The sequence below is a fragment of the Rousettus aegyptiacus genome, unplaced genomic scaffold (assembly GCF_014176215.1).
Source record: "Rousettus aegyptiacus isolate mRouAeg1 unplaced genomic scaffold, mRouAeg1.p scaffold_m13_p_5, whole genome shotgun sequence".
NCBI lineage: Eukaryota > Metazoa > Chordata > Mammalia > Chiroptera > Pteropodidae > Rousettus > Rousettus aegyptiacus.
The window spans coordinates 108,411,622-108,434,372 of NW_023416308.1; the positions used below are offsets into that span (position 1 = coordinate 108,411,622).

The 22,751-nt window shown below is 36.5% G+C and overlaps 2 protein-coding genes across 17 annotated transcripts in view; one reads left to right on the plus strand and one right to left on the minus strand.

Moving 5' to 3' along the window:
- HARBI1 (harbinger transposase derived 1) lies at positions 1-7,603 on the minus strand. Of its 4 annotated transcripts, none has more exons than XM_016146728.2 (4): positions 7,476-7,603; positions 6,893-7,002; positions 5,961-6,776; positions 1-1,727 (listed from the first exon to the last, which is right to left on the minus strand). In XM_016146728.2, exons 3-4 carry the CDS (start codon positions 6,628-6,630, stop codon positions 1,348-1,350), a joined length of 1,050 nt encoding a protein of 349 aa, XP_016002214.1. In that variant the 5' UTR covers positions 6,631-6,776; positions 6,893-7,002; positions 7,476-7,603; the 3' UTR covers positions 1-1,347. The 4 variants fall into 4 exon arrangements, with proteins under 4 accessions (XP_016002214.1, XP_016002215.1, XP_016002216.1 ...); XM_016146729.2 differs by having other exon boundaries at positions 1,139-1,727; positions 6,893-7,007; positions 7,476-7,574; XM_016146730.2 differs by lacking the exon at positions 7,476-7,603 and adding an exon at positions 7,318-7,462 and having other exon boundaries at positions 1,139-1,727.
- Positions 7,604-7,713: 110 nt separating this feature from the next.
- Positions 7,714-22,751, plus strand: part of ATG13 (autophagy related 13) — a 41,045-nt gene continuing 26,007 nt past the window's right edge. The window contains exons 1-3 of one of the 13 annotated variants that reach the window (XM_036220627.1): positions 7,714-8,230; positions 8,596-8,711; positions 10,711-10,834. The gene's annotated coding sequence lies outside the window, so the exon portion shown is untranslated. The other 12 variants (XM_016146719.2, XM_036220626.1, XM_016146717.2 and 9 more) reach the window with 12 other exon arrangements.

Below are 22,751 nucleotides of genomic sequence, written 5' to 3' on the forward strand. Positions count from 1 at the left end.
TTGTGTTTAATCTTGAGGATGAGTCACCCTCAATTTATTTCCAAACTTCTCTGTCATCAGCTGTTCACTTCTTTACTTTGAATATCACCAGTTCAACGCTGCCAAAGGCAGGTAGGAAATGATCCAAGAGGACAATTCAGAGGCATCACATGGTGAGTACATGAAAAACTGGGAACAAGACAATCCTCAGGAAAGTCTCTTTTTGTCCCAGCAATGGCACAAATGTGTGAACCTAATTTACACTTTCATTATTCCAATCAGTTTATTTTTATATTAGTACAATTTTAGAACAAGACGTGGTGGGAGATCATTTTCTCGCAAATTCTGTCCATCACTTTGTACATAAGATTTTCAAGTAGGTCTAACTCCAAAATTCGTTTCAAATGAAATTATATTCTTCTTACTTCTCCTTTCTAATACTTTCATATGCCTTCTTTATTCTCTAAATCTTCCTTCTATATAAAGAATATCAAAGCTGAATGGCCAGACATTCTAACACCATAATCATAAGAAATGTGATCTAATGTGACCTATTTAAATGTAAGCTGTCAAAACTTGGATACATCTCCTCTATCAACCTATCGGGGTCTTTAGAGCTCCTGCAAAATGTAAGCTTGCTACTTTATCTATACTTGTCTTCTTTAAGCTGATTGTGTTTTTAAATCCACTTAGTATCTAACTCTGACTCAGGGTTGGAAATAGGAGTTGGAGTCCAGATGTTCTCCCTAGCAACTAAGTCCAGGTCATAGTACCATTATTGCAGAAAGACTAAAGATGGAGGTTTCAGACTGTCCCTAACATCCTCTTAAAAATACAAAGCTGCAAACTCAGATTAGTAGTCATTTACTTATGTCAGAAGACCATTCCCCAACTTAAATTCACTTTTTACACTTGTCTCAAATTATTCCTATAGGCAGCAAAATAGAAAAGCTGAAATGCCATCCAAGTAATTCAGGACAAGTAAATATTATTTTCATTTGAAATGTCCAAATAATTGAAACAAATAAAAAAGGTATCCTGGCTAGATACCATTTCCCCCTTTGCTTTAATTTTGTAGGTATGATCACAAATGTCTACAACCAGTGAGCTTTCACATGAGTGGTGTTCAGCCTGGAGTCTAATGCATAGTAGGGAACAGTTGTCTTGGTTTTGGTTTAGTTAATAAAATTGCAAACGAATAAAGATATTCTGGCATAGCTCCAACCCTTGTAAAACACACAGATTAAATGTCTATTTGTGACAAGTGTCCACACAGTCATGCTAAATGATGGAATTGTATAGGGGGTGATGAGGGAGGAACTTTGCACAACTCTTTCTGGAAAGTTTCCCTCCTCCTCACTTTCCACATTAGCTAAAATGAGTGAGCATCAGCTCCTGACGAATACGATCAGCCTCTGGGTCCAGGGACTCCATATGTTCATACTCTTCCTCAGGGGGCTGTTCCATGGGTCCTGTCATTGGAGAGGACCAAACATCCATCCCATGTTCCAGGGAAATGTTGTGGAGGACACAACAAGCCAGGATGATATGGCTGGACTTCTCCGGTGAGTACTGCAGTGCCCCCTTGGATCCATCCAGGCAGCGGAATCGGGAGCAGAGGGTTCGGAAAGTCTTCTCGATCACACTGTGAATCGCAGAATGGGCCATATTATAGCGATATTCGGCTGGAGTTTCAGGAATGTGAAGTGGGGTCATGAGCCAGGTACGGAGAAAGAAGGAACTGTCACCTGTGAGGAAGGCCCAAAGAAATCACGAGTGATTATAACTAGAATACAAACAGAAAGGAAAATCCAGGAATATAAAGAGAATGAACTAGAAAATGCAACAGCCTCTGGAGCCAAAGCACACCAGAAAAATCAAGAAGGAAAGGGAATGCTGTGGTGAAGAGAAAGCATGCCATAGTCATAAGCAGGTAGGTGTGAGTTTTTGCTGGGAACATCCTTGGTTAAAACCAACAGAGAACAAGACTGATAGCTAAAGAAAGCCAAGTCTGAAAAGGTACGGCTCTGGAGGAAATAAAATTCCTAGATTTTCTAAGCTTAGAGATATTTTTCTATAATAAAAGTTTAGTAAAAACTATCCCATAGCAAGCCAATATTCAAAATCTTGAAAGAGCAAATGTGCACAAGAGAGAGAATTCTGACACAAGATCTCAAAAACACTTATGAAAACAATTTCTAACTTTACCATTAAAAATGTCAGATCTGAAAGCGCTACCTGGGGATTTCAGATAATTCTTTCTCCCAGTGCTAAGAAAAATAAACGTGCTAGCATCTGTGGTAGACATCAGAATTCACGTGTTCTGCCTTCCTTAATACAACGTTCACTGAAAGAATGACTTTAAAACAGAGGAACTGGTAGAATTTCACATTAACAAAGAAAGCATTAATATAATGATGCAAAAGTAATAGTCAGTGATGAGGAAACAAAATCAGAAATCAATTAAAATAATACACATGAAGCATTTCCCTTAAGTGACTTCCTTATCAAATGTTCCTGGGAAGTGCTAAAACAAAATGCAAAACTGGGGTACAATGACCTAACACAACAGTACGATGTTTCTATAATGTTTAATTGTCCTGACTCACTACACCTGGCAGAAAAAATGTCTCACACGGAAGCATAACCTCTTAGAACTGAGATAAAAAGTACCTAGGAGTACCAACTTGCACAATTGCTGTGTTCCTGACCCAACAGCAATTTCAGTAAATAGTTATGGACTGTTCAGAGAGGGTTCGGCACTGTTCCAAAACATATAGTATTCTTCTCTTTTAGAAGCTTACAGTTCCGAGAACTGGATTAACTTTGTTTTTAATAGTTTTTAATTAAAATTTTTTATTGGGATATAATTGACATACAACATTAATTTCAGGTGTACTGGATATACTTGAAATATCTAAGAAATCTCATAAAAATTTCAAATTTTAATTTGGTTGACTTTTTTCCTATTTGCCCTAAGTACAACCTATATCTTAACTGAACTCACCACTACTAAATACTACATTTAAATAATCGATGTTGTAAATAATTAAAATAATATCTTTGCCTCACTGAATACCTACTGTGCAGTATGCACTGTGCTAGGTAATTTAAAAATATTATCTCTTATTATCCAATCCAAATTCTGCCAGGTTGGATATTATTGAACTCATTTTACAAACGAGAATATCAAAACAATCAGCCATCCTTTAATATGTCAGGCAAAGGAAAGGGAAGAAGCTAGTCACTAATGCTAATATCAGACTCAGAATCACAAAAACAATAGTGTAATTCTGTAAAAGAGATACCAAATGATATTTGTCCAACATTTCTGAGAAACAGTAAGGGCCTTAAATAGGGGAGACATACAGAACAAACTAGTTAATGTAGAACTTTTATAAAATACTCCATGGTCATTAACTGGTTATAACCGGTTACAATCCAAACACTACTGGAAGACAGACACACTCAGGAGGGGATTAGGATCCGAATTGCTAAACAGATTACAATTGCTTACATGATCAGTCATCCACAAGACATTCTGGCAGATCTTACCAAAGCTGCTTAACAAGACTAGACCAAGAGCTGAAGAAATAACTCAGCTGAATTGTTTGTAGGAACAGTTATATTTAGAGATGGAGAATTGGGTAATGCACTCTGAAGTGACAGATGAGAATGAAGACATGAAGGGATGACACCCACAGTAAAATATGCTAAACAAACAAAAAGGGAATCACAGCCAATCCTAGATTTGACAAATCTAGAACTATTCCACAAATCTAATGGTATCAAGATACAACTAGCCATCTTTTTTTTTTTTTAACATATTTTCATTCCTCATAATCTTGCCACTCTTCCCCTACATTCATTACCCCTTTGTCCACACATTCTCTAAAGACCAGTGTTTCCCAAACTTATGTATTAGGATGAATCATTTAGGGCACCTCTTAAAAATGGATGTCTAGATTCTTTCCTTGAAAATTACCACTCCCAAAGTTTGAAGTAGGGCCCAGTGATATACGTTTTTAATAAATCTCCAGATGACTCTTTTGATCTGGAAAATTTGCAAAACACAATACTAGTTCAGGGGTCTTCAAACTACATTTCCTGTTAGAATTCATGGAGGCTTTCCAACAGGTATGTGCCAGAACTGATAGTACCAAGAAAATCAATTTCCACTTGGGTCTACCTTCCCTATCCTTAGTGCCTAGCATGTAGCCTGGTACCAAAACTGGGCTTCATAAACATTTGTTAAATGTTACTGCAATATCCATCTCTCCCACTTCCACTCTTCCTGTAAAGAGGCGAATCAGAAACATATATAAAAATTTGCCAGAGTTTTTACTTATTTTCAACTATGTCCTGTAAACGACTCAAAAACTACTTTAAAGCCATGATTCCAACTGAATCTGAGGTGCCAAGATGTGAAGAGAAAGAAAATCAGTAATTCCTACACGACCTCGAAGTCCTGAAAAAAATAAAAATATCTGCCAAATAATTTCTCATATGATCTAGCTTTAAAACTTGAACATAGTAACTTAAATAGTCTGTGCCTTAATTTCCTCATGTGTAAATATATTAATATTAGTATATAACTTCCTTAAAAGTTAAGAGTTTTATAAGGATCCCAATGCAAAATGCTTACAACATTGCTTGATAAATTCTAAATGCTCAGTATATTTTAGATGCCTTTATAGTGAGGGTTCCAAAGTGATTTCACAAGAAATGAGCTTGGAACTCAAGTACTCCACAGCTGTGGAAGAAGTAGCTAGAAGAGACACTTGTAAAATCAACTTTCCTTCACTTCTTGGTGTGAGTTGTGGAAAATTTGAAAGTTCAAAGTAAGCACAAGGTGGGATTAAGATAAAGGTCCGGTAAAGTGAAAAGGTGGTGGTGCACTGCAAACAGTATGTAGAAGCAATAACTCAAGAAAATCATTAAGTTTCAAGATGTTACACATGGCACCCTGGCAGTGCCAAACCAATCAGTGCGACAGCAGTCTCTTCCTACTCGACAGGGAGGTTTCTCTTTCACGAATCAGTGAGCACATTAAAGAGCAACAAAACCCATTAAAGAGAAATAATTCCTGGGTGTCTATTACATGTTAAACAGTGTGTTATGAATATGTACAGTACACATATGATTAGTGGTTTTGAAAGAGAACTCCTCCAATCCTTAACGTATCATCTCTCACATCATGTTGTGTACAAGATAACTCCTGTTGCTCACATCAGAGCAGTACTTTAAAACACACAAACAAGCCAACAAAACTAAGCTGCCAGGCTCAAGGGTTTTATCACTGTTAACTAAATGCAAGGCTCACTATGAATGGGTTCTTGTCCTACTCATATCACTACACCTGTCTTTCCAATGGCACTTGGGCAGATCTGTGAAGTGAGTTCCTATAACTGTATGGTCTACTATCTTTTTCATATAGAGACAATCACCAACGGAAAAATAATATCTCATATTTATACAATACTCTATAGTGAACTTTCCTATATATTACCTATCCCTAACAACAGGTATTACTGCTGTTGACATTTTTTTCACCATTTTACAGATGATTAAAATAAGGCTTAATTGCATGGATGTACTATATTTAGCCAGATCTACTGATAAGTATTTTGGTTATATTTAAAGGGAATATTTTTGCAGGCTTCTGGTTTTCAACTACAAACAGTATTATAATGCAAATTCTTATATGTAATTTTGTTTTATATCACCAATGCTCATATTTATGAACATGCACCTCCAATATAAACTCTTAGAAGATCTAGGTCAAGTAATATGCTTTTAAACTTTAATATATTTTTTAAATGCTGATTTAAAAAAATTACAGCTCAGAGTTCTCACTTGAGGTCTCAGTAAAAAAAAAAAAAAAAAAAGGACAGGACTGAGACTAAAGTCTATAGACTGCCATATTTCATTCTAATTTTTCTATGGCTACAAAATGAAGCATTTCCCCCTACAAAACTTACCAAGCAGCCAGCTATCTTTGTGCATCCCGGCTTCAAACTGACTACTGAGAGAAGATTGCTGCAGCACAGCATAGTCCTGTAGGCTGCCCGGCCAGTTTGTCTCCACAGTCATTAGTGCCCCTCTGATATCACACACCATTAGGCAGTTTAAAGAATGCAGACCTTTGCGGTTCACATAGGAGAGGTCTTCAGCATTTGGTGCCTTGATTGCCACATGGATACAGTCAACCACCCCTATTACCCCTGGCATCCCTGCCAAAGCAAAGAATTCATCCTTCAGAGCCTGCACGGAGGCTTCATCAGCTGGAAAATGAATGAACTGTGAGGCTCTTTCCACAAGTGCTTCGGTGACATTGGCAACACATCGACTCATAGATGCCTGACTGATTCCAATAGCATCTCCCATCCGAGTCTGGAAGGAACCTGAGGTATAGAAGCCCAGTGCTGCAAGGATCTGTGTCTCTGGGCTAATAGCTCTAGATCTCTGAGTAGGTCTAGAAAGACTTGCCCCCAAGAGCTCTACCAAGTAATAAATGAACTGTCGAGGAAAACCATAAACAGACATCAAGTAGTCATCGGTCACATCATCCAGTTTAAAACGGTCCAATGTCCGGTGACCTCGGCCATACAATAAGAGATCACAGTCAAGCACTGTTATCGGTATAGCCATGGTACATGTAAATATTGACTCTCCTTCCTTCTGCTACTTTTCCTAAACTCTTTCCAGTGAAGATGTTGGTGCAAGAAGGTATTTAAAGAAATGTCAGAATTCGGCAACAACCATGTTAAACGACTCTGGCATTTATAATCTTCTCTCTGTAAAAGTTAAAAAAAAAAAAATTAGAAACATAACCAAAGACTTTAAAGTGATTCAAGGGCTACAAAATTCCTTTTCTCAAATTTCCATTTTGTTCAAGCAAAAGATGCTATACCTGTAACTCTGGTTTTTTCTCCACTAATTCATGGCTGCGCAAGACAGTCTTGTTTTTGGATTCAAGGACAATGGGAGTTGAATTTCGGTGGCTCATTTAATGCCTGGCATCTGTACTGAGAAGAGCAAAAGATTAATGGAAGTGTTGGCATAATTATCCACAAAGTAAATGAGGTCTGCTCCTAACTATCCAGGCCATGAAGCAGCTGACATAGGTCATAACCACCCAGGGCAGGAATTTAGTCACTGCGGGTTTCGTTACTCAAAGCCCTCCGGCTCCACCTGGTAAGTATAGGATGGATGCGAGAGGTGCTCCAACCAGTCTAACAAGGGAGGAAGGGCAAAAACACCGCCCACAACCGGGCCCGATGGACGTAAACTGTGTGCTCTAAGACTTGCGATGCTGAGGAAGTAGGGAAGACCCACAGGTTGGAAGGAAGGAAGGCGCGGAAGAAGAGTATGGGATAGTTAAGGTTAGGAGGCGACTCCGCCGCTTCTAAGAGGCACCTTAACTACGGAACAAGAAATGTTCCGGAAGTCTGACTGCGCCGGCCACTCAAGGTCAGCTAAAACCAGTCACCCACCTCTCGGAGGCTACCGGGTTACCAGCCGCACTTCCCACCCACCCATCCAGGTCCTGCCCTCCTCCGGAACCGGCAGTCGCACACAAGCCGCCACGGTGCTCAGCACAGGCACCGCCCCACTGCGTCAGCGTCCGCCCCACGCCGCGTCCTCGCTGCCTCTGTCGCGGCGACCGCAGGTTCGCCGGCGCACATTCCACACGCAGCCCAAACGTTCTCGCTGTTTTAAAGGCCTCTTCATTTACGTTTTTCTTTTCTTAGACGCTTGAAAAAAAATTGGCCAGGAAGCTCTATACAGGCAGGAAGCCAATTTTTCTAGAAATCTCGAAGAGGAAAGAGATTAAATAGGACGTTCATGCGTAGCGAAAGTGCGGCCGAGGTTAGACAGCAGTATTTCCCCCGTAGCCCTCTTCCACCCCACCGCCTTCATCGAAGCGGATGAAAACAAACACTAACGATGGCGGCGCCGGGAAGCGACCGGCTGCAAGGCTTAAGGCAGGAGTGACCGCCTGAGCGGTAAGGCGACGGTTGAGGAGCTCCCGTCGACGTGAGTGCGACAGCTCGCTCAGTCCTGAAAGCTAAACGCCCGGGGCCTGCGAGCCGCGAGCCACCCCTGAGGCGTGAAGTGTCTATCCGCGACCCGTGCTGTCACTGCAGCCCCGCGCGGAACCCTCAGCTAGGAGGCGCAGCTGGCCGGCCCCAGGCCCCGGCCTCCGTAATGAGAGCCCCGAGCCACTGTCTGTGTCGCAGCTTCGCAGGTACTAACTTTAGAGGAGACACCCCCACATCTCTCAGCGCCCCCGGGTGGGAGGCTGTGGACGTGCGGCCCGTCAGGTACCTCTTTGGGAAGCTGAAGCCGACCAGTTGCAGTTCCGACTCCTGAGCTATCTTTGGAGAGTCGGGTTGGTGTAGGCCTCATTGGCCCCCCCCCTTAATGGCTCCCAATCATAACAGAGATCCCCTGAGCTTTTACCTTCACCTTCTCAGTTCTTTGGGTCGAGTCCTAAGGCTTTTTGGAGATAATTTGTAGGTCCATAACTTCGGGGTTGGGCACCAGTGTGAGTGAGGTAGGTTTTCATTCAATCAAGATTTGTTGAGTGCCAAATATGTACTCCGCGTGTAGGTGAGGGTGACTGTTGACTAGTGAAAAAAGGGACCCAAGGTTCACGACTGTCTTCTTACTGGCAGTGGAACGACCTGTGGAAACCTGCGATCCATTCTCATTAAGTAAATCTCTGGGTAAGTGGCTAAGCATCTTCTTGGGCTCATCACTACTAACTCATCTCAGTTTTCACTTTCCCGGTCAGTTAGTGCCCAGTTTGCCTAGTCAAACTGCTTAGCATTTTACTTTCAGTATTTCTTCCTTTTCTGGACATACCACTGCCAGAGAGAGAGAGAGAGAGAGAGAGAGAGAGAGAGAGAGAGAGAGAGAGAGAGAAAGGGATATGAATGAATGACTATTAAAGGGAAAAAGCACCTATTTTCTTATTATATTTAGTTTAAAACTCATAAAGTGGTAGAATTTATTGGAACACCTTCAATAGAAGATGTACAATAATAAGAAACAACAGACCCTCCCTTTACACTAAATTAACTTCCAGATTTTCGTGTGTTTTATAAGTGTTAATTCTTTTCATGTTTGAATATTGTGACTCCAACTAAATTATAAGATTTTTGTTTTCAAATCCAATTTCAGCTGAGCAGAAGTCTTATAAATAAATGCTTGTGGAATGGAATCCCGAATTAACATTTTTAATACACAGTGGATGATAAGTGCCGAAGCAAGTGTCATATATACTGGTCTGTATAGTAAGATGCATGTAGTTAATTCAAGTACTATTTTCAAATTATGCCTCTTTGAGTATAAAATTAAGAAGGCTCTGGCAACCTTTGAGATTTATTTTTCATAAAAATTGCAAACCACTGGGTTTTCCATTACCGTACTTAACACTTAAAAGTTCTTGTATATTCGTATTTTTTTAAAAAGAGTGCTTATTAAAATTGAAGCAAAAGGCAGCTTTTTAGCTACTAAACACTCCAAATTGTTTTATTTAAGGACTAAATCAGCTGGGCACAGTGGAACCCTACTACATAAGCATACCGGAATTGTATGACAGTGGGAGCCATACATCTCTTTTATTCCCATTGTCTTTTCTGTCCCCAACTGCATTAGCTTATGATTTCTGTGACTCAGAGCAGGATATCCATAGCCTTAATGCAAAAAGTAGCCTAAGGCATTAACTTTTGAACTTCCAAACACCCGAGTCCTACTAAGTAAGTGATTTTTCAAGGATAATTTTGACTTTGGAATAAGTACCCACTGTAGAATATATTGCAGCCACTCAATAAGGTACATTCTGAATATTCTGCAATTATATTTTGCTCCAATGGGAATAGAAGGTATTTGTTTCAGAATTTTTACCTGGAGAGAAGTTATTTCGTCTTAGTTATGCCTAGATATCCCTAAAACTTCATTTTTAAATATTTCTTTTAAAATATTTTTTACTTTATTGTAGAAGAGATGAATAATTGCATTCATAACACTGATTGGAGTGCTGGTTAGATTAGAGGATATACGTCTAAAAAATTCGTCACTGATATGATCCTTTGTTATTCAACTTAAGTTTTTTTTTTTTGGTTTTGTTTTTGAATGGAAGAAAAGTATAGAGACTCAGTGAATAAAAAATGCAGGGTGTTCAACTAATTTTCAGGCTACCATTATTGTTTAAGGCTTTTTTGGCTTGTATGTTGACTTGAGAGCCTTAAAGTATGTATACGTTACTAAAAGTTTATTCTTGAACAAAGCTTAACTAAACTGTATGTGTGGATGATTTGGATTAATTTCCAACTTGGGGTGTTGAGCTGAGTAAGGTGAATTTTCGTAAGGCATCATTTTTTCACGAACATTTTCAATAAAAGGAAGGGTGCGTGGGGTTGCTGGTCCTTGCTTCCTCTCTGTCAAATTGTGGAGAACAACTGCAAGCAGTCCCTGATAGGATAAAGGCACTGTAGCCAGGAATTATGCAAAAGAGATTATTTTATCCTATTTGCACTGGGGGAATCTAGAAACTTTTCTTAAAGTTTAGGTTTTAAATCTTTAAAGGATTTTAAATCTTTAAAGGGATTTAAGATTAAATTTAAATAATTGTTTTTAAATGTAAAGTAAATGTGGGCCAGCTTATTAGAGAAATTCTCTAAATGCCAGTGTAGGTGATACAGGAAATTTGTCTTGCCCTAGTGATGTCCCCCATCTGCCCTTGGTTACAAGAGAAAAGATTGTGAACCACCGCTGCTTAGAAAAACAGCTTAATTAACAGCACAATTGACTGTCCCGCACCAGTATCTTCTTAGTATAAGTACAGGTAAATAAAGAATATAGAAGTAATGACTTAGTATTGTTATTTTTGGGAAATACTGCTTTTACTTTTGACTTTTGATTCATACAAATGTGAAAGAAATACAGAGTTAAAATCATTTTATAGTCTTTCCAGTCTTGTTCCTCCCCTCTATCCCTCAATTCCTTCTGCCTACAGCTATTATGTTATTAGGAGAGAGATTATGTGAAGAAATACTTGTTGGAATTTAGATGTCCTGTTTTAAATATAAGTGTAAGGGTATTTTTGCCCCTTCATCTGTTTCTGTTGGAATTTTCAAGAAACCAGATATTGGCCTTATTCTTTGGACTGGTTTTTGAATTGTTCCTAGTAAATTAAGCATGGCCTATATCTTTATTCCCACCTCCTATTTTCTTTTGGTTTATTTTACTTTCTGATTTCTTAAAGTGAATACGTATTTAAGTCTTTTTAAATTATAAAGACATTTAAGGCTGTAAATTTTCCTCTGAATTCTCCTTTTGCTTTATCTCATTTGTTTTGTCAAAATATTCTCCATTTTGTTAATTTTAGATAATTTGTAACTGATTTTTATTTCAAAGCTTATTTAAAAAGCTTCTTAATATATGTGTGGCTAACTTTATTGTTTGTTTCTGATTTATTGTATTATGGGCAATAACATTTTGGAACTGTTTTTTATGATCAAGAACATGATCAGGGAGCATTTGAGATCATTTGTTCCCCACAGTATCTCATCAGTTTGGCTAAAATAAACTCTTATAAAAATTTTAAAAAGAACATGATCAATTTCTAGTGTCCTTGAATCTGAGAGAAGAGTGTGAAAGGTAAAGTTATGTAACTAAGCTTTATTGAGAATCTCATATGTGGCAAGTACTCTTTATAAGAACTATCTCAGTTAATCCTCACCACAATCCTATGAGGTAGGTATTATTATTTATCAACATTTTATATGAAAGGAATGTGAATTACAGAAATATTGAGTGACTTGCCCCATGTACATTAGACTTGGTTTTATTATTCAGGTCCTCTGTGTTTTCATATATATCTGCTTGAGTTTTCAAATAGGTGTGTTAAATCTTCAGGTATACTTTCAGTTTTATCAAGTTCTTCTAGTATCTCCAGGAATTTTTGCTTCATGTATTATATTGCTATATTGTTTATGTATAAAGGTTTATGGCTATTATATTTTCAGAGATTATTGTTACTCAGTATCCCTTTTAATCTCATTTCATGTCATCACTTTTGGCCTGGAATTCAGTTATAAATATCGCCATTTCTGCTTTCTTTTCTTTTTCTTTCTTTCCTCTTCCTCTTTTTTTTTAAATTAAGTTTATCTGTTTATTTTCAAAGCTTTCTTCCTAACTTTTAAGTAAGAAGATGATTTCAGTTGTTTAAACTTTCTTGTTCTATTTATCATTTGCTACAAAGAACTTTCTAAATATAAAACAGGATTTTAGAATTTAGTAACTTCGATACCTGAAAGTGGGAAAATTACTGTTTTGTTTTCACTTGAACTTGTGCTTAACTTTTTTTGTGACCTGTTCCTAATTTACCAATTGAGCTTTTTAAGCCTGAATCCAAATATTAAAAAACTATGTTGTGTTTTGTTTGCCTGCATATGAAGACAGCACCTTTTCCTTTCTAATATATATATTTTTTTATTATTATTATTTTCTTGCTTTACTGGTTAAGACCACAGTACTATTTTGATTAGAAATGGTATGAGTGAAAATTTTTTGTTTTATTTCTAATCATAGGATAAAAACATTCCATAATATTAAATATCAGCTAGTCGTGGATTTTCTGGAAACGTACTTTATCAAGTTGAAGACGTTATCTTCTAGTCATAGTTCACCAATAAATTTAACATGAGTCCACATTGAATTTTAAAAAACTTTTTTCTGTACCTGTTGAGATGATTAAGTATTTTAAGTATTCTCTACTTTGTTACTTTAGACAATTCTATTTCCTTTAAATATTAAACCAATCTTGCTTTTTTTAAAAAAAAAACAGTTGGAAAACACAAATTATTTTTTCAGTAATTGATGCTAACTTCTCAGTTTTAAGGGCTGGAGATATTATCTAGTTATTTTTATATGATCTCTTGCCAAGTTATTCAGTTGTCTTTTTGAAATTATTTGCCCTTCATTTTTTTTTGCTGCTACCTTAATCCTTTGTGTAAATAATCCCACATTAATTTAGTAATGCTGATATTGCTAAACTACCTTCCTTGCTGGTCTCTCTGCTTCTTAGTCCCTTTACTTCATCTTTCCCTCTCTATATTCAAATTGATGTCCCTAAATATTTACCTACAGGAGAGTGTACAAGGATTCCCTATTAATCTGGCTAGACTGTACTTATCTACTTTATTTTTCTTTATCTCTTGACATGAAAATTCTGTTATATATTTCCTAATTTTGCTTCTCTCCTACTATTTCCTCTCTCTCTCTCTCTCTCTCTCTCTCTCTCTCTCTCTCTCTCTCTCTCGGACTCTAATTATACATATGTTAGACCTTTCCCTGTATCCTCAATGTCTCAAATTTATGTCTTATTTTGTACCTCTTACCATGGTATGATTAAATACCTTAAATAATGCCATTTCAGTCCCCAGAGTATCCCAGAAGTATATATTTATTTTGTGTCTCGTGTGCAGTTGTCTCTATTTTCTACCCTTTAACCTCTCTGTACATTGTTCTGGATATATTTCCTTTGGCTTGTATTCCCTTTCAGTATTTCTATCTTCTGTTGGTCTAATCTGTTAAATTCCTTTAGTTCTTCAGTTAGTGTTTTTTGTTTTTCAGTTCTAGAATTTCTGTTTTGTTCTTTTTATAGTTTCTAATTCTCTGTCAAATTCTCAATTTTTTGCTTTATTTAATTGAATGTATTAAGTATATTTTAAATTCTGTGTCCGATAACTCAATGTTTCTAATGTCTGTTCTCTCCGTTGGATTTTGGTCATTTGGGTTTGTCTCTTTGAATACCTAGTATATTTTAATATGTGCCAGATATTGTATATGAAAACTTATAAAGATAATATGTGGGCTTGGATGACATTATTTTCTTCCAAAGAGAAATCATGTATATTTCTGGCAGAGGCTAAAGGCAGACCTTATCTCAACTGTTGAAAGTCATACTTCTTTAATCACCTTTATTTTAAAACAATTCTTTAGCCTTTTTTCTCTTTATAAGGTTGACATTTTTGAAGAGTACAGGCCCATTATTTTGTAAAATACCCTGTCTTTCAATTTAAGCTCATCTGATGGTGTGTCGTGGTTAGATTTGTGTTACAGTTTTAGCAGGAAAGCTACATAAGTGATACATCCTTTTACTATGAGGGATGTAATGTCAATCAGTTGTTTTAATTACTTTGTTACGATTGTGTCCACCAGGCTTCTCTTTGTAATTAATAAGTAATCTTTGGGAAGATAGTGTAAATGTCCTATTTGTTAACAAACTTTCATTCAATGGTTTTATAATTGTTATTTGTTATATATTTACTAATTGGCCATCTACGATAAAGAGGTATTTAACCTTCTCCCTCCACCTCCACCCCCATTTATTATACAGCTGCTTTTGAAACCAGTTTTTGGGAAAATGTGAAAATCCTTGCTACAGAAAAAAAAATGACTATGGAGAGGAAAGATTGTCTCTGCTCCTCCAGTGTTGGCTGGAGAAGCAAATATAAAATTGTCAGTTTTAATTTCAGTGCTCCCCAGACCTACATATTTTTTCATGACAAACAAGCATTTAAAAGCACAATTGGTACAAGGTGTTATTTAAATCCTTGTTGATCTTGAAAATAATGTTTGTGCTGAGCATTTGTCAGCAAGTTTGTTTTTTTAATTGCAGACAGAATATGTTATTACCTCTGTGATCAGTTTGAGGTTGTATTTTGTAGTTTATGTGAATAGAAATAGGCATTATATGTAAATATGAAAACAATATTGTTAATATGCCAAGAGCTGTTACTCAAAACAACTGAATTTGGTTACTAACATTCATCCTTAAAATAAGTCAAGGAAATGTTAACTATTCAGTGTTAGATTAGTCCATATATAAACTCGTTTTTTAAAAAAGGCACATCTGATAAGACTATTATCCTCATAGATACAGACAACAGGATGGTGGTTACCAGAGGGGAATGGGGGTTGGAGGAGTATCAACAGGGTAAAGGGGGTCAAATACAAGGTGATAGAAAGATGAGACTTTGGATAGTGAGCAGACAGTAGAGTATACAGGTGCTGTATTATACAGTTTTATACCTGAAATGTATATAACGTTATTAACCAATGTTACCGCAGCATATTTACTTTAAAAATTAAAAAAAAAAAACTTACCTAAAACATACAAAAAGATCTTGAAACACAATACAATAGCAAACCCCATTAAAAAATGAGCCAAAGACCTTAACAGATACCTCACCAAAGATATACAGATGGCAAAGAAGCATATGAGAAGATACTTAAACATTATTTGTCATCAGTGAAATACAAATTAAAATAACAATGAGGTGCCACTACACACCTATTAAATTAAGATGGCCACAATCTAAAACATTGACCCCCAAATGCTTCTGAGGATATGAAGCATCAGGAACTTTTATTCCTTGCTGATGAGAATGCAAAATGGTACAGCCACTTTGGAAGACAATTTGAAGGTTTCTTCATAATTAAATATACTTTTATCATATGATCCAGCAATTGTATTCCTTAGTATTTACCCAAAGGAGTCGAAAACATGTCTCCAGCAGGAGATCGGAGACTTCTCTGGAGAAAGTGTTCTGAGAGGGTAAATTCACATAATCCTGTTTCGGCCTCATCTGCCACCCTACTTTAGAAGATATTTGGTACTGCTAATTCCTTAGCCTTTCTTGGGCCCTTTGGTTCAGAGGAGCCTGCTTTGTTTAGGGATTCCCTCACTGCTAGCTCGGATATTAGGTCTGCTCTGCTCAGTTATCTGTTCTGCTTTCCATCTTCCAGAACTTTGATTTTGTTATCTCCATGCCTGTTCCTGTCCATGTGTATATGGCTTTTTAGGCCCCCCCACCTTTTTGCAGTTTTAATAATGTTAAATCTGCTTGCTTAGGAGTAAGCAGAAATAAACATTGTAGCCTTTATATTTAACCAGTCACTTTCCTCTCTATGTTTTATTGACATCTTTCATTCGTTGTTTCCTCTTCTGAGTTTATTTATAGCTTTTGTATTTCTGCGCTTTTAATTGGAGATTGGGAAGATAGTTGAAGTAAATATTTTTATCTGCCTATTTAAGTAGAACTCATACTTTTTCATTTAAAATTAACATTTCAATATGAAAATAAGTAAAATGTCAAGAGAACTTGCCTATCCAGTTAAGCGTATTTTTCCTTTAATTATGTTATTTACACTTGAGCAATATTATAGGATCGTCTGTCTAATATTTGGGTACTGGCATTATCTACATCCACTACATAACAATGAGAATTGATTTAATGTTATCTTTTTTTGTTGTTAAAATATGAATAACAATTTACTGCATTAACCATTTTTAAGTGTTCATGTTGTTCAGTGGTATTAAATACATTCACATTGTAGTGCAGAGATCACCACCATGCATCCCCATAACTCTTTTCATTTTGTACAGCTAAAACTCTAGTACTATAAAGGGTCTGTTAAATAATTACTTTCCATTTTCTCCTTCACCTAGCTCCTGGCAACCACCATTATACTTTCTGCCTCTATGATTTTAACTTCTATAAGTACCTTATAGAAGAGGAATCATACAGTATTTATTTTTTTGTGACTGGCTTATTTCACTTAGCATAATGTCTTCAAGATTTATCTATATTATAGCTTGTGTCAGAATTTCCTTCCTTTTTAAGGCTGAATAATATTCCATTGTATTTATATACCACATGTTTTTTACTCATTATATTACTAAACTGTATGATACAAGTCTGTATATGTTCTAAAGACTTTGGGAACCTCAAAGGTTTATTTGTTATGAATTTCTATTAATGAAAATGATGTGCAAAGAATGTTGTTAAATTTAAACTGCTATTCAAGGTCCAATAAATAATTTTTGTTATTTGTTAAATGTCTTGAAGAAAAACCTTGATTAATGAGGTTTTTAGAGAAGAAAAACTATAATTGATGAGTCTGGGGAAAATGGGTGTTGATGAAACATGTAGGGACAGCAATATTAGTGGGAAGCATTGTGATGTATAAATATGTTTTTGACCTGCTTAAACCATTTTAGAAAAGGTGACACACTAAATTTAATCAACTATATGTGGTTGGGAACTACATAGAATTTTTAGTAAATATCTGATTATACATAGTAATTGGGTTATGTCCTTAGGGCAAAATATTTAATAAAGTAGTAAGTGGCTCTGATGAACTTACATATTTAGCATATTATCAGGAAAGGGACAACAAATGTGAAAGCTTATAGAGGAATTTGCAACAGAATCTAGAGACTAGAATGCTAAAAAGTAAAATGGCCTCGACTTGAACTAAGGTGATACTAGTGGTAACCGAAAAGCTCTACTTTGGCTTACTCTGTCTGACAGCAGCTGATGAATAGCCTTAAATCCCATCCCACCAGGGATTTCTGCCCTTAAGGTGAATAGTCATTGTGGCGATTATAACTTGTTGGTGACAGTAACTAATATAAGCAGTAATCTGCAAAGTCTAAAGAAAAGAAAATCAAATACATACATTGTCAGGTAAGAAGGCTTTCTAGACTCTTGGTGACAAAATTCAAACTTGCTTGCCCCTGAGGTGGAGAAGAGTTTATGAAGCTCATAGTGGAATGATACCAGTTAACCATCTGAAACCATTTTAGTTTCCTAAAATGACCTCTAAAGAAAGGTAACATGTTGATTGCTTCTCTTATGTCTGCTTGGCAGTTTTATTTCCCAATTAATAATTTGGATTTATATTTATAAACTGTCTCTTGTAACTGTCCCCAAAACCTTGACTGAACTAATACAATTAGTTTCCTGAGCATGTATGTGCACGGACTGGAACCTGGTCCAGGGTTACCATTTATTTGCTGTTTTCGGTGACAAAAACCTCACTTGAAAGTGCCAGCAGGCCTCTGATTACCTTTTCAAAATCACTTCACCTATTTTCCCTGATGATTTTGCATGAGGAGTCTTGAAGGTCAGACTGAGGAGTTTGCCGAAAGCTCCGGAGCATAAGAGCAACATGATGATATAATGCTTTACTAAGCTTATTTTCAGTAGCTTGCCTGAAGTTTACAGTATAATTTATAAGACAGAGTTGAGGAGGAAAACTTTTCCTGTACCCTCTTAGGTTCAGTAGGTGGGGGCCAAATTAAACTGACAAAGACACATTAGCAAGAGAAAAGACAAGTTTATTAACGCCTGCAAACTATACACCACTGGAGTGCTCAGTGATGACTAACTCAAAGAAATGGTTAGAATTTGGGCTGTATATGCCTAACTTAGTAGGAGCATGGAGTAGAGAGAAATGGCTTTTATGGGAAGAACAAATATGTTTCTTTAGGAAAGACAAATAGGTTTTTATGAGAACAAAGGAGATAAAAAGTCTGTGATAATATTTGTTTATGTAGGTGCAAAATAGTCTTTTCATCTTCTTCATGACCATGAAACTCCTCCAGAGAGGGGAATTTATGGTAGGTGTACTCTTGGTCTTTCTCCTGGGAATAGACGTCAACCTGTAATGGGAATTAATGGCAATCTTTCTCAGAAGTTTCTGTTTTTAGATAAGAGACGCTCTGAGTAGGTTTCTACATTTATTGAATCTCAAATGTCTTCATCTTAAAATAATCTTTATGCCATAGTGGCATATTTGGGAATGGCATATCCTGATGCTCTTCAAAGGTAAAGTAACTAACCAAGTGAGTCTGTTTCAGATATAAAATGAGACCTGGGTAAGGTGGCATCTGTGGAAATGAAAATGTAGCAAATATAAAGGATTTTGTACAAGCAAGAGTTTGAAGGATTTAGTAACTGGCTAGTATAGTAAAGGGCAGAAAAAAAAAGGAAAGAATTCAGTTGTATATCTCTTTTTATGTTTGTACCAAATTTCTCTTATTATTCCTTGGAGCACTCAAAGAGAAATTTTACAAAAAGCAAAGCATAGATAGAATAAATCTTATGTTAACCTAAAGTTGAAAAACTGAAATGAGAGGAAATAAAGTATTTGGGGTCAAAGAATTGTAATTCAAGGAGCTCAGATTCCAACCAAAAACCCAAATAGTGTCCTCATTACAAAGTGAAAGTTGGGTTTAAAAAAAAAAAACAAACCAAAAAAAAAAAACAGTAAAAGGAAAGGAATGATTACATGAAAAGAAGAAAAAAAATCCTATTGGTGCTAACAAGCTAAGCTTAACCTTGGCTATATGTGATTGGTTACTGATTCTAACTTCAGATTGAAAGTCCACAATAATCAGCCCTTGTGATCAAAATGTCAGCATTTTTGCTTACTTTAAAGATAATTGTTTATCAAACAATTGTGGTTTAGCCCAGTCCAAAGGTTTGGCCTAGTCCAGAGTTTCAAGGAACAAGATGAGCAATTCACTTGCTCTGGAATGGCAGCTCCAGCTCCATTTATGTTGTGGTTCTTAATTATATTACACTTATATTTTAAAGAATGAAGATTAGGCCCTCAGGGAACAACAAGCTCTGATGCCTGAGAGATAACTTGCTCCCCAGTGGAGACCTCACCCCTTTTGGCTCAGTAACTAATTCTGGTTACATAATTTTAGCGCTTTCAGTGGTACAAATTCACAAGAGTCATTGTGCCATTATAATATTTGCATTGGTAGATTCTCTGGTTGGTGGGCACACAATTCCCCACTTCAGTGTGAACTAAGAGCTGCACAGTCCTCTGGCACTATTCTTATCTCAGATCCTCAGTGTTGCTTCAGGGCTGTGAGCTGTTTAACCCTTTAAAAGGTCTTTTTATTTTTACTTTAACATTTGTTAGTATTCTTAACCAAAATTACGAAGGTCTGAGGGGGTATGTGTTTCAAATGCTGTCAACATACAAGTGATAGGCCACAAAAGATAAGTCCTTTATAATTTGGGTCACTTTAGACTTTAACCTGTTATTGATCACAGTGGACTCTCTTGTGACATCTTATTGTGACAATTATTTCTTCTCAGAGGCGTTTCTTTCTCCTTCATTGGTTTCTTCCCCTCCTTATAAATTTGCTCAGATATCCCTATCCTACAGGGAAAATTCTTTTAACGGAATAATAGCCTAACCCTTTTCCTGTCTAATTTTTCAGAAGAAGCTGAATCCATTTCTCACTAGCGCTTTAGGAAACCATCTTTTCAAAGGTCGTTAGCAACATAATGTCAAGTGCAGTGGCCTTTTTCTCACCTTTTGAGGATGAAGGAAACCAGAATATGTCACCCCAAAATATGCCTCTTTGACATAAAAATTATTTTGAGCTGAAAGTAAGCACTGAATGCAGACGAACCTCTTTCTACCCTCCCCCCTGTCTGCCTAAAGACAGGTTATAAATTCTCCTTTCACTGGACACAGACATGACATAGCAGCCCTGAACTGCAAACAAACCTTTAATAGTTTCCTCCCATTGTTTACCTTCCCAGGCTTTGTGGCCCATGCATGCCTAAAGGTGCTTTTGTCCTGTCATTGCTCTACAAATTTATTGTTCTTTGTTTATGATCCTGTATAAGCTGCAGTTGTATGCCGGCTTGAGTTATTTAAATTTCTCCTGGGTGACGTGTGCTGTACTTGTATATAAACTGTTTTCCTTTTGTTAATCTATCTTTTTGTTAAGAGGCCCACCTGAAAACCTAAGATGGGTTAAGTTTTGCCTCCTCCACAAGATCTTTATGTTGTTTGACCATCCCTTCAATCATAAAACTTTCATTTCCCTTCTATTTCAATGAAAGCTACTTAGAAATCACTTTGCCTATTCGATTAGTTCTTGCATTTCTCTTTATAGTTCTTTTATGCAGATATTCCCCTAAGGTCGCTTATTTTCCGTTTTCCATTTTATCCCTTGGTGATGTCATCTACTGCTATAGCTTTATACCTACTTTTTTGAGAATATCCACTTCTGTCTCCTTTAACCTCAGTCTTAACTTTTTCCTTCAGTTCCAGACTTGGCATTTTCAGATAGATCTTTAGGTGTGTCTAACTTCACCTATGAAAACTGAACTGATTGGCTAAAAATAATGAACTTCAATCTCAAACTTAAACCACGTATAGAAATTAATTTGCAAGGGTTCACGAATCTAAATGTAAAAGGTAATAATGCTTCTAGAAGAAAATGGAGAATGTTTTCATAACTTTGAGATCAGCAAAAAAATTATTAACAACACAGAGTGCTAACCATCTAAGGAAAGGTTAATAAATTGGACATGTTAAAGTTAAAGTAAAAAGACTCCGTAAGAGGCTACTACTCAGCAATAAAAAGAAATGAACTATGGACACAGAATACAACATGAATAAATGTCAAAATAGTTATACTGAGTGAAAGAAGCCAAACAAAGCATGCATAGTATATGATTTAATTTATATAGGACTAGAAAATGCAAATAGTGATTTATAGTGATAGAAAGCACACCAGAGGTTGTATAGAGATGGGGGATTGAGGAGGGGCCAAAGGGAAGGATTACCAAGGAATGAAGAACCTGAGAAATAATGGGTATGTTTACTATTTTCGTGTGGATATTTTTACAGTTATAAATAACAAAATTTATCAAATCTTACACTTCCAATATACTGTTTATTGTGAGTTATACTTCAGTAAGGCTGTTTTTAATGTGGAAATAAAGACCACCCAAATGAGAATGGGTAAAGGTCATTTATTCAGAGCTTATGGCAGACATTCAAAGGCAGATAGACCAGTAGGAAGCTTCGTAATAGAAAAGGGAAGGTATGTTCTGGTTTAGGACAATTGGCAGGGAGAAGCTATAGATAGCCTAACTGAAAGTGGGGGCATCCTGTGTGCTTGGTTAGGGGTGTATATTTGGCTTTCTACGGTTGGTCATAAGTTGGAAGCAGGAGCAAAAATTAGGGCTGCTGTCAGTTATTAATCAAATCCTGGCTGTTTGGGGCCAATTTCTATAGGGGTTATTGTTTGGCTTCTTGGACTAGTTGCTACAGATAGTCTGACTTCCTTGACTCATTACTATAGATAGTAGGCTGACTTCTTGAACTAGTTAGCGGAGTTATTAAGTTGGCTTCCGGGGCTAGTTTCTGCAGGTTGTGGGTCAGAGCTTTATTTTTATATATGTGATCTGGCCATTAGTATATTCAGACTTTCATGAAAAGAACAGTCCATAAGAAAGATAAGTCACAGACTGGGAGAAGATATTTGCAGAACATATCCAACAAAGTACTTAAATTTACTGTATATATTTTGAAAAATCCTACAATTCAGTAAGAAAAAGACAGCCTGATTTTTTAAATGAACAAAAGGTTTTAACTAGCACTTCACAAAAGAAGATACCCAAATAGCTAATAAACACATGAAAAGGTGCTAGTAGGAGATATGCAGTCATCATGTAACCACTAATTTAATCATTAACTATTTAATGCAAATTAAATGAGATACTACCATACCCATATCAAGATGGCCAAAATTAAAGACTTAGCAGTAACCTTGAAGTGGTGATACAGCTGTGCAGCAACTGGAACTCTCATACCCTGCTGTGGGGAGTGTATATTGGTACAGATTCTGGAAAAACTGTTTTGCAGTATCTATTACAGCTAAACGTGTATATTCTGTCACTCAACATTAAAACTCCTGGCTTTATGTCAGGTAGCAGTGAGTGTTTGTGTCTACCAAAGACTCATGCAAGAATATAAGCTAAAAAATAAAAAAAAGAAAAGAACATAATAAGCTAAAAACAAGAGACAACCCAAATATTTATCAACAGTAGAATTTAAAGATTATGGTATAGTCATAAAATGGAGTG

Excerpts from the sequence above, each read along its gene's own strand:
- HARBI1 (XM_016146728.2), bottom strand. The coding sequence starts at position 6,630 with ATGGCTATACCGATAACAGTGCTTGACTGTGATCTCTTATTGTATGGC. Across the intron at positions 1,728-5,960 it reads CAAAGATAGCTGGCTGCTTG|GTGACAGTTCCTTCTTTCTC; the intron begins GTAAGTTTTGTA and ends CCTTCCTCACAG.